The 11,895-nt window shown below is 33.6% G+C and overlaps 4 protein-coding genes across 5 annotated transcripts; 3 read left to right on the top strand and 1 right to left on the bottom strand.

Annotated features, from left to right (window-relative positions):
- Window positions 1–1,161: 1,161 nt before the first annotated feature.
- LOC126752155 (zinc finger protein 557-like) lies at window positions 1,162–3,008 on the top strand. The gene is made up of 4 exons (XM_050462757.1): window positions 1,162–1,374; window positions 1,432–2,391; window positions 2,448–2,797; window positions 2,857–3,008. Exons 1-4 carry the CDS (start codon window positions 1,198–1,200, stop codon window positions 2,954–2,956), a joined length of 1,587 nt encoding a protein of 528 aa, XP_050318714.1. The 5' UTR covers window positions 1,162–1,197; the 3' UTR covers window positions 2,957–3,008.
- A 2,148-nt stretch (window positions 3,009–5,156) lies between these two features.
- LOC126752154 (zinc finger protein OZF-like) lies at window positions 5,157–7,066 on the top strand. Its single transcript, XM_050462755.1, has 4 exons — window positions 5,157–5,431; window positions 5,489–6,448; window positions 6,505–6,854; window positions 6,914–7,066. Exons 1-4 carry the CDS (start codon window positions 5,249–5,251, stop codon window positions 7,011–7,013), a joined length of 1,593 nt encoding a protein of 530 aa, XP_050318712.1. The 5' UTR covers window positions 5,157–5,248; the 3' UTR covers window positions 7,014–7,066.
- Window positions 7,067–7,633: 567 nt separating this feature from the next.
- Window positions 7,634–9,324, bottom strand: LOC126752158 (uncharacterized). 2 transcript variants are annotated; one of them, XM_050462761.1, is made up of 2 exons: window positions 8,895–9,324; window positions 7,634–8,782 (listed from the first exon to the last, which is right to left on the bottom strand). In XM_050462761.1, exon 2 carries the CDS (start codon window positions 8,753–8,755, stop codon window positions 8,219–8,221), a length of 537 nt encoding a protein of 178 aa, XP_050318718.1. In that variant the 5' UTR covers window positions 8,756–8,782; window positions 8,895–9,324; the 3' UTR covers window positions 7,634–8,218. The 2 variants fall into 2 exon arrangements, with proteins under 2 accessions (XP_050318718.1, XP_050318717.1); XM_050462760.1 differs by having other exon boundaries at window positions 7,634–8,807; window positions 8,895–9,323.
- Window positions 9,325–9,981: 657 nt separating this feature from the next.
- Window positions 9,982–11,543, top strand: LOC126752243 (uncharacterized). Its single transcript, XM_050462915.1, has 4 exons — window positions 9,982–10,084; window positions 10,144–10,273; window positions 10,335–10,479; window positions 10,548–11,543. The coding sequence occupies exons 1-4, from the start codon at window positions 10,067–10,069 to the stop codon at window positions 10,852–10,854; spliced, it is 600 nt and encodes a 199-aa protein (XP_050318872.1). The 5' UTR covers window positions 9,982–10,066; the 3' UTR covers window positions 10,855–11,543.
- The last annotated feature ends 352 nt before the right edge of the window (window positions 11,544–11,895 follow it).

Here is an 11,895-nt window from a genome sequence, read left to right as displayed (position 1 = left end):
GGCTACAAACGCATTTATTACATACTTGTTTTAATTTTTCATTATTTTTTATTTCACTTCAACAGTTTTCACACAACTTCCAAAGTTATGATTATTATGCAACATATTTATTAGATAATAATTCGAAAAGAAACTAATATGTCTAGTTATACTGGCGAAGTCCTACGACAAGAACGGACGAATATGACACACGTAGGTAGCCAGCTTTATTTATACTAATTCGTTTTAACTTACTCTTTGCTTTCATTTTCCACAATAAAAACAGTGTTAATGCCTGTAAACATAAAATAAGTAAACATAATAAATGTCTAAATTTTCCAATTATTATTATTTTTCTATTATGAGTCTCTCATTTTTATCAATTCTTGTTTAGTCTCGAATATCGAGAATATCGATATTTCGAAACCGATCGCTGCTTGTATCACTAATACCCAATTGAATTTCGAATAGTGATGCCATTTATAGCGTAAATATCCTGCAAAATCATACCCACGCATACGATCGCGCGATTTTTTATTCCAAATTTTCGTTATATGGACGTATTTTGTTAATACTTTCAACCTTCGATCCGAAACGAGTCCTATGTAAAGTAACCCAAATGTATATAAGACCTACCATTTTGATTCGTTGGGTTATTACTGTCTTCCTGTTGTGCTTATTTTCTTCGTCGTTTGACAGTTCATATTCAGTAATTTTGCTTACATTTCAAGGAACAGTATAACACGTATTGTTGTTTTATTAATTGTATATAAAATTGCAACTTAAAATCCATAATTTATCATTAATTCAATTAAATATATTTCAAAGAGTGTATGTGTGTTAAATTGGTTAAATTTTTTGCAAGCAGTGCAACAAAAACTTCAAAAGAAGAGAGCCATTGTTTGAGCAAATGTGAAAATGTGCGTTTTTTGCTTACTTATATCTAAAAAACAAATTAACATTTAACAATAAATTTACATTTAAACCAAAGTTTAATTCATTGGCTATCCGTGCTATATAAATTTAAAAAAATCCGTGCACGCATTTAAGAGGAATAAGCAGTGAAAATGATTTACTAAAGTAAACACAACCCCATATTCGTGAATCGGAATTAAAAACGAGTATTTTAAGACATTTCCCGTGAAAATTGGTGCACGTTTTCGGAAAAGCCGCTCTGCTGAACATTTACCTAATAAATTTGTTGGCGCTTTAGTAATAATGTCTAGAGAACATATTACCAAGGAGTGCCAAAACGATGCAACGAAAAAGGAATGGCAGCGCTGGTGTCGCCTATGCGGCAAATATGATGGCCACTATTTTGATATTTTCATTGAATACCTTGACGATGCTCAGCAACACCTTGACGATGCTATAAACAAATTCTTTCATATACAAGTAAGGATAGTTGATTTAAGATAAAATATCACCCGATCTAGTATATTATTTGCACAGATAAAACCAAGTGACGAGCTTCCAGTATTATTGTGTGCAGAATGCTACACTTTCATCAACTACATGAAAAATTTCGCGGATCATGTTTCAAAGGTGCAAGCAATGTATCAAGAGTTGCTAGATTCAGCTAACACTACAATTACTGATATCAAATACATATATGAGAAATATGGCATATTCAAGTTGGAACCTTATGTGCAGCACACTTTGGCTGAAACGGTTAATCATATAGCGCCAACTGCAATCGAGCAAATATTCGTAACGGATGTGCCAGTATTAAAAATTAAAGATGAAGAAGTGGAAGAGACGCCGGCAATAGTAAAAAATCTCGAAGCTGAAATCAAAGTAGAATTTGAAGATCCCTTCGCACGAAATGCCTCAAGAAATGGGCAAGCACATGCTGAAACAAGTGAGGACAGTGACAGTAGTGCTAGTAATAGCCACACTTTTTCTTCTGACACTGAATATCGAGCAGCGGAAAAGAAAACGGTACATACGCAGAGAACAAATCCTAAAGTGAGTTCAAATAGTACTACTGCTTGTGATAATGACCAAAACGAGGGCAGTTATGTCTGTGATATCTGCAACCAGCGCTTTGTTCAATACAGAAATTATGTGTGTCATATGAAGTATAAACACGGAACAGAAACACCACACCAATGTAAGAGCTGTTCAAGTTTCTTCAAATACAAAAAGGAGTTGCAACGACATTTTAGAAAAATGCACGCTCCAAAGATTTATCCCTGTCCACATTGTGAGCGAAAATTTAAAAGAGCCAAAGATGCCGAAAATCACATCAAAGCAGAGCACGAAGGTGAAGGTTCACTTATTTGTGAAGAGTGCGGCGAAAGTGTGCGGACGAAAGAGAAGCTGCTGGAACATATGGCCATACACACAGGCCGTGGCGCATTCGAGTGTAAAGAATGCGGCAAATGCTTTGCGCGAAAATTCTATTTGAAGGTAGTGAAATATTTTATGTTACTTTGTAGATTTTATTATTATGTGCATATTTACAGATACACGCGGAAATTCATGGTGATAAACATGTTTGTGGGGAATGTGGTTTAGAACTGACGACGTCCAAAGCACTGAAATTACACAGTAGAGTGCATTCGAATGAAATGCCGTATAAATGTGATTATTGTGGACGCAGATTCAAACGTACAAAGAATTTGAAACGTCACTTGATAACGCACACTGGTCTCAAGCCATTTTCCTGTGACTTCTGCGATAAAACATTTTCGACCAGTTCAAGCTGTCGTTATCACAAAAAGCACTTGCATCCAAAGGAACTGGCCGAATTAGAGGCGGCAGGAGTGAAGGCATATACCAAAAATATACCCAAAATAGAAGTATTGAAAGCAATGTAAGTAAAAACATTGAATTCAGTAAAAAGTGTGAAAGCTAATAATCTTTTGTTCACAGCACACAAGCGACTGGAAAAGTGAAGGAGGCAGGTGATTTTAGTATAAGTGATAAGCGCATAAAACTTCCAAAACTGGACGCGCATTTAATTGATCAGTGAAATCAAGTGTTCTAAGTTTGAATTGGAAATAAAGTTAATATTTTACAGCCAACTCAGCTTGAAAATAATTAGTGTTTTGTGGCAATGAATTTGAATCAGTTTAGTTTCGTTGTCTTAAAAGCGGTTAGTTTCTTTATACCACTGAAAAGGTGAAATGTGATACAATCTTTCTGGAAATTTGACTAAAATGATCCATTCATTCGCTTTCGTTCTGTATGTTCAAAGTATCATGACCCAGTGAGAATTCACCTTTAAAATCTAATTTCCATACAATAGTCTGAAGATTTTTTCGAAAATAATATCACTAAATAAAAATACGCAATTTTAAAACGCTTTTGTGATTGTTTTATTCATGTTTTGTACATATTAAGTCATGAATTAATATTTTGTTTTGTAAAAGTGCATAGAAATACTTATTTAAATAATAAATACTGGCAGAAAGCAATTTTAGACAAAGAAAAGATTTCAAGTACTGTGCATTTTTATGAATATTCGTCTATAACAAAAGCTTGCATTTAAACACAGCATTTTACAAACATTTTAAAGCATTGTAATCGAAAGCTTCTGCATTTTAGTGCTTAATTGAACTTTAAATTAGAAGAGCGTTCTAATACTCTAGTAACGGGCTATTTTTATTTTCTTTATTCTTTTTTTTTAGATGAGGGCACTCTTACACATAATGAAAGATTCAAATTAATTTCAGCATCGTTAAACAATTATTTATCTATATTCCTTAAATAAATGCAGATAAATACAAGATTTGCGAAAACCTTTAATACACTGAAACGCGCTTTAATATACCGTATACACAGTTTTGTACTGCAAATTAAATTAAATGTACACAAAACTTCTCAATCATCTGCAATATGCACAAGTTCATATATGACTGGAATACCCAGTTTATACCCTTTAAATATTTGTTTCATAATTCAACTCGAGGTTCCTTAACTCATAGGACCTCACTTCCAAAAGAGAATCATCTTTGAAAGAGAGTTGGCGATAGTACCGAATTTCCGGTTTTTAGTGCTTGTATGAAGTCAATACACAATAGTGAATCCTTAATGTTGTACCAGGACATTGTTGTTTTTGTAGTGGCACAATTCTGACTACAACCATGTACGGAGTATAAATCAAACTGCTGTTAGTTAATACAAGTTTTTCCATTTACCTAGCCATTGAACTAGATCAGCCCTGGCTCTGAGGCTTGGTAAAATGCTGGCATTCGGATTTACAACAAAATTCCACATTCATTTGTCAAAATTTCGACACATTCTTACTAACTGGCAGTATTCGGCATAATCAGCTTTAAATTTTAAGCCACTAATTGGTCCTTTGGTAAAACACTTCGCCGTAGATTTTAAAAGGCGTGAGCTCATGTCATTTCTGAAAAAAGTAATTTTTTACACTAAAAAAAAACAAGAAAAACACGTTAACTTCGGTTGCGCAGTAACTACATACATATGTACATATATCTATAATAAATTAAAATTGGAAGTCCTCTTCGCAGCAGAGTGCGGTGTTCCTTTTTGCGTTTGAGCCACTGCATATATTTTATGGGATCTCTGACGCTTCCTTCTGGATGTTACAAAATTCATGCAAATTTAATATACCCAATTCATAGTATAAAAACATGTACAATTAAACCGTTAAACCTTTTTTTAAATCTTGAGAAGTAGCAAGGTTAACACATTCACAATGACTGCTTGGTGAATTTTAAATGGTAACACATTGAGTGCAGATTTTTATGGTTATAAGTCGCTTATTATTTTATTTGCTAATAGGAATGTTACCAATCCATTTAAGTAAAATTATTATTTAACGATAATTGTCCAAACAGAAACTCTTATAAGAGTCAATTAAATTTTCATATATTTTATCATTACCCATGCTACTGTCAAATAAATTAACCATCGCAAAAAGTCATACGCTACCTCGTAGGGTGAGTTTTGCATAAAGCTGGCTACAAACGCATTTATTACATACTTGTTTTAATTTTTCATTATTTTTTATTTCACTTCAACAGTTTTCACACAACTTCCATAGTTATGATTATTATGCAACATATTTATTAGATAATAATTCGAAAAGAAACTTATATGTCTAGTTTTACTGGCGAAGTCCTACGACAAGAACGGACGAATACACGTAGGTAGCCAGCTTTATTTATACTAATTCGTTTTAACTTACTCTTTGCTTTCATTTTCCACAATAAAAACAGTGTTAATGCCAAAGTAGTATTCCTGTAAACATAAAATAAGTAAACATAATAAATTTGTTGGCGCTTTAGTAATAATGTCTAGAGAACATATTACCAAGGAGTGCCCAAACTATGCAACGAAAAAGGAATGGCAGCGCTGGTGTCGCTTATGCGGCAAATATGATGGCCACTATTTCGATATTTTCATTGAGGGACTACAACCAACCTCTTCTCAGCAACACCTTGACGATGTTATAAACAAATTCTTTCATATTCAAGTAAGGATAGTTGATTTAAGATAAAATATTACCCGATCTAGTATATTAATTTCACAGATAAAACCAAGTGACGAGCTTCCAGTATTATTGTGTGCAGAATGCTACACTTTCATCAACTACATGAAAAATTTTGCGGATCATGTTTCAAAGGTGCAAGCAATGTATCAAGAGTTGCTAGATTCAGCTAACACTACAATTACTGATATCAAATACATATATGAGAAATATGGCATATTCAAGTTGGAACCTTATGTGCAGCACACTTTGGCTGAAACGGTTAATCATATAGCGCCAACTGCAATCGAGCAAATATTCGTAACGGATGTGCCAGTATTAAAAATTAAAGATGAAGAAGTGGAAGAGACGCCGGCAATAGTAAAAAATCTCGAAGCTGAAATCAAAGTAGAATTTGAAGATCCCTTCGCACGAAATGCCTCAAGAAATGTGCAAGCACATGCTGAAACAAGTGAGGACAGTGACAGTAGTGCTAGTAATAGCCACACTTTTTCTTCTGACACTGAATATCGTGTAGCGGAAAAGAAAACGGTACATATGCAGAGAACAAATCCTAAAGTGAGTTCAAATAGTACTACTGCCTACGATAATGACCAAAACGAGGGCAGTTACGTCTGTGATATCTGCAGCCAGCGTTTTGTTCAATACAGAAATTATGTGTGGCATATGAAGAATAAACACGGAACAGAAACACCACACCAATGTAAGAGCTGTTCAAGTTTCTTCAAATACAAAAAGGAGTTGCAACGACATTTTAGAAAAATGCACGCTCCGAAGATTTATCCCTGTCCACATTGTGAGCGAAAATTTAAAAGAGCCAAAGATGCCGAAAATCACATCAAAGCAGAGCACGAAGGTGAAGGTTCACTTATTTGTGAAGAGTGCGGCGAAAGTGTGCGGACGAAAGAGAAGCTGCTGGAACATATGGCCATACACACAGGCCGTGGCGCATTCGAGTGTAAAGAATGCGGCAAATGCTTTGCGCGAAAATTCTATTTGAAGGTAGTGAAATATTTTATGTTACTTTGTAGATTTTATTATTATGTACATATTTACAGAGACACGCGGAAATTCATGGTGATAAACACGTTTGTGGTGAATGTGGCTTGGAACTGACGACGTCCAAAGCACTGAAATTACACAGTAGAGTGCATTCGAATGAAATGCCGTATAAATGTGATTATTGTGGACGCAGATTTAAACGGACAAAAAATTTGAAAGGTCACCTAATAACGCACACTGGTCTCAAGCCATTTTCCTGTGACTTCTGCGATAAAACATTTTCGACCGGTTCAAGCTGTCGTTATCACAAAAAGCACTTGCATCCAAAGGAGCTAGCCGAATTAGAGGCGGCAGGAGTGAAGACATATACCAAAAATATACCCAAAATAGAAGTATTGAAAGCAATGTAAGTAAAAACATTGAATTCAGTAAAAAGTGTGAAAGCTAATAATCTTTTGTTCACAGCACACAAGCGACTGGAAAAGTGAAGGAGGCAGGTGATTTTAGTATAAGTGATAAGCGCATAAAACTTCCAAAACTGGACGCGCATTTAATTGATCAGTGAAATCAAATGTTTTAAGTTTGAATTGGAAATAAAGTTAATATTTTACAGTCAAACTCAGCTTGAAAATAATTAGTGTTTTTGTGGCAATGAATTTGAATTAGTTTAGTTTCGTTGTCTTAAAAGCGGTTATATTAGTTTCTTTATACCACTGAAAAAGTGAAATGTGATACAATCTTTCTGGAAATTCGACTAAAATGATCCATTCATTCGCTTTCGTTCTATAAGTTCAAAGTATCATGACCCAGTGAGAATTCACCTTTAAAATCTAATTGCCATATGATAGTCTGAAGATTGTTTCGAAATATTGTCACTAAATAAAAATACGCAACTTTAAAACGCTTTTGTGATTGTTTTATTCATGTTTTGTACATATTAAGTCATGAATTAATATTTTATTTTGTATAAGTGCATAGAAATATTTATTTTTAAATAATAAATACTGGCAGAAAGCAATTTTAGACAAAGAAAAGTTCTCAAGTACCGTGCATTTTTATGAATATTCGTCTATTACAAAAGCTTACATTTAAACACAGCATTTCACAAACATTTTTAAAGCATTGTAATCGAAAGCTCCTGCATTTTAGCGCTTAATTGAACTTTAAATTAGAAGAGCGTTCTAATACTTTAGTAACGGGCTATTTTTATTTTCTTTATTCTTTTTTTTAGCGGAGGGCGCCTCTTACACATAATGATTCAAATTAATTTCAGCATCGTTAAACAATTATTTCGCTGTACTCCTTAAGTAAATGCAAAAACCTTTAAGACACTGAAACGCGCTTAAAAATACCGTATACACAGTTTTGTATTATAAATTAAATGTACACAAAACTTCTCAATCATCTGCAATATGCACAAGTTCATATATTTAATAGAGAAATAAAGCATTTTAACAAAGCAATAAAAAAAATAAACAATAAGTAACAGTTTTGTATACATATGCAAGTCCAGCAGAGCTATTTCAAAGTTATTATTATATTATTTGTAAGTATGAATGGCAACATTCTATATAAGTTAAAATTAAATCATGATAACATAAATATTTCAGATTTGTGGAAACAAAATACAAATTGTGAAATATTTAATACACAAAGCAAAAAATTAAAAATAGAATAAAAAACATAGTATACCCTTCCGCCTAGTCATTATGACCATTATAAACAACGCACAGCACTATTTGGGGCTACACTACAACCACAAATATACAATTAATATAGACTTGTCTTTTTCATGATGCGCAAAAACTCATCCTGATTCACTACACCATCATGATCCAAATCAGCTTCATCAATCATTTCACGCAACTCCTCATCGGTCAATGTTTCGCCCAATTCGCGTGCAACGCGTTTTAGATTTTTAAAGGAAATCGAGCCAGTATCGTCGTCATCGAACAGACGAAATGCTTTTAATATTTCCTCCTTAGTGTCCTTCTCAGCCATTTTCATGGTCATTAGTTGTAGGAAGTCATTGAATGATATGCGTCCAGTGCCATCTTTATCGATTTCGGCAATCATTCGTTTGATTTCCTCTTTCTTCGGCTCAAAACCAAGCGCTCGAATTGCAACCTTCAGCTCCTTGACCTCTATAAAACCGGTGCACTCCGTATCGAATAGATCGAAAGCCTCCTTAATGTCGGCTTTTTGTGCTTCGGAAAGCTCAAATTTGGGGCCGGATTTTTTACGCTGCATCGTAGACGGATGCTGGCGCTTACCCGGCAAAGTAGCGTTCGACGGACTGTGATCCATTCTCAAGTGTTTGATTTCTTCTTTCAACTGGATTTAAAACGAAATATAACAGCTAAGTAAATATTTTTCGTTAATAAATTTATTATTAATAGTTTTAGCACTTTTCTTGCAGGACGTTGATCTGCAAATGAAAACTCACACACTCTTGTTGGCTATTTGGTGGTGATTTATTTGTTTGAAAATTATAAACAACAACGACGCGTTGCTGTGACCACAACAGTGCCGTGACCGTGGTCACCAACGCCCTTACTGTAGGACTCGGTTCTACCAGGGACGTGTGCACGTATTAGATCCTGCTATGCTAGTGAGAGCAATTTTCTGGTTATTTCGATGTCAATATTTTTCTTTTGAAAAATCGAAGTAAGCGAAGTGCGGTCTACGTATTTCACAAAATAAAATTCACAAGGTAGTAGTTAGGAGTAAAACAGGTGGGTGATTCGTTGTTCTTGTATACACAATTTCCAAATTTAGTAGAATTCATTCAACCACCCCTTCCATATGTGTGTTCAATATCCTTTTAATTGCCTTTTACCAAAGGTGGTGTTTTATTTATTTTTATTGGCATTTCACGGTCAAACAGCTGACCGTTCGCGGGTAAACCCAACATTGCCATATTATGCTAAAGATATTTCATTATAAGTTTTGAGGATAGTTATTGTATAAAGAATTTTCAAATGTTTGTTGAGTTTTAAATGATTTCTGTTAATTGCAATTTAACTCTTTTCTTTCTGATAAGTTTTATGTATACGACTTTTTTAACACAAATATGCTATATGTACATACATATATCGAAGAGACGTTCACATATCTTGATTCTCGTCTGCGCTAGTCCTCTAACAAAATTATTACGAAATTCAGTATAAGTATATGTATGAGTTTACATAAAATGAATAAAAGCTATTAAAATTAGCGCAAAAGTTGGGTTTTGGTCAAATCAAATAAAATGCAAAATGTTAATAATTTGCTATCATTTGCAAAATGGGGAGATGGTAGATCACAGATGGTGGGCAAGAGGGGAAAGCAGCACAGGTCTGGTCTGGTCTGGCTAGAATTTTATTACTTTCATTCAGAAATCGTATATTTTCTTAGCAACATCCGGATTCCGGAAGCAGTTATTTTATTTTTTTTAAACGTATTGTATAACCGCCGTCCCTAAATAAAAGAGGCAATATCTAATCACTGTCCAAAATTGTTCATGCTCATTTGTAGATTTTGTACGGCGCATACCCAAATAAACGCTGCGGCAACGCTGAGCGGTAAAAAACTCGATTTGACAGTGTGTTAAGAAGTAAAGTTAGCTGCAGAAAACAAATGCTTGTAAAAATGGATGTAAGTATTATTAACAAATTGTTTAGTTTTATATTTAATTTGATTTTGTACTACTTTAGAATTTTGAGAAAATAATAGAAATTGTAGAAATCAACCCTTGTCTCTATGATAAAAGAGATGAAAAATATAAAGACTTTAAGCATAAAGAGCGGGTTTGGATGGAAATCGCCAATCAAGTAAATCTTTCGGGTATGTTAATCAAAATTATATGTAATTAGAAGTAGCTAATAAAATATTTTTGTTTTTTTAGCAAGAGAGTGTAAGGTAAAGTGGAAGAGTCTGCGCGACAAATATAGAAAGATGAAACTTTCCGAAGATCAACCATCCGGTTCAGGACACACTTGGAAGTATATGGAGAGTCTAGAGTTTTTGACAGAAACAATGGATCCTATCAGGTATGACGAAACGTCGTTTATAGACATATGTGAAAAAATAATGAAAAATGTAAATTTTGAATATCCAGTACCACCACTAACGCCAAAATGGACACATCAGAACTGTTAGTAGATGATCAGATATTCCGCACCACACCAAAACAAAAACGTTGTAACGATGATCTCTTCAATGATGTTCTAAAAGCAATGAAGAGGAAATATGAAGGACCACAATCTTCAAACAATAACAAATATGAACATTTCTTCGGTATGCTGGGGAACAAATTGGATAAACTAACAGAAAGTGAAGTTGATGAAGTGGAAATTGAAATTTTAAACTTAGTTAACAAAAAAATTAATGCATCCAGAAAAACATCGAAAGGTATTTATCGATGAATTCAATTTAATATTTCAACTTCTTTTTCTGTTTAGCCAATTTGTTCGTACTACTAGCTAGGATATTAAAACTTTATATTTTAAATTTAAGTTACTTTAAAACAAAAATATCTAAAAGACAGGAGAATTAATCGTTTTCTTATTGATATTTATTTAAATATACATGTTTCTATTTATGAAGAATTTAAATATTCAGAGAGTGCATTTCTAAAACTTAAAGCTGTTTGATTCGATGAAATGTAATTTAGCAGTTAGTAAATCATGTCATTTACACTCATCATATGTGACCTGGTCTACGAAAAGGGAGCTAACGTGCGAAACAAGTTATGACTTTTTGGATTCTATCACGTGAAAAAGCATCTCATCTTCCATCCGAATCAACTAAAAAGTGAAAATTGATTTTTTGACACCTAAGCCTCCTTTCCGTACACCAGGTCACATATGGTGATTATTGATTTACTATGCAGTAGTAGAGTTCACCTCAGAAAATTATAAAGCACTATTGCTAATACAACCCGAAAATATGGACACGAAATTGTATTTCCTATAATTTTATAAAATTGAGAAATAATAATTAAAAATATTAATTTAATAAGATTGTACCGAATTATGAGAAGCGCATGTGAATTACTTTTGAAATGCAAAATGAGATTTTTATTGAATAAAACTGGAAATTATAGAGTCGGACAGAGGAATCGCTTGAAGCTTATATGCGCGAAAAAGGGCAGAGATACCTAATCATGATTGGAAAAATAAATTTTATTATTAATAAGTCGATAATTGGTACAAATATACTCGTATATTCATGAATAAATTCATCATCTGGACACTTGAAACTATCGAAATTTGCTAAGATATCCAAGGCAGCAAAAAATCTAATTTTTAGAGCTGTGTGATGTGTTTTCTCTTATTCCTAAAATAAAATAGCTTTTTTAGTCGAAATGGGTCACTGAATGGTAAGAAAATTATGGTAAAGGTCATTGTACTTCAGGTGCTAATGGCCAATTATTTACATACGTATGTATGTGTATATGGGTAATC

This window comes from Bactrocera neohumeralis, chromosome 3 (assembly GCF_024586455.1).
Source record: "Bactrocera neohumeralis isolate Rockhampton chromosome 3, APGP_CSIRO_Bneo_wtdbg2-racon-allhic-juicebox.fasta_v2, whole genome shotgun sequence".
NCBI lineage: Eukaryota > Metazoa > Arthropoda > Insecta > Diptera > Tephritidae > Bactrocera > Bactrocera neohumeralis.
Note: the sequence above shows the minus strand (reverse complement) of the source record. Positions and strands in the feature narration are given on the sequence as shown.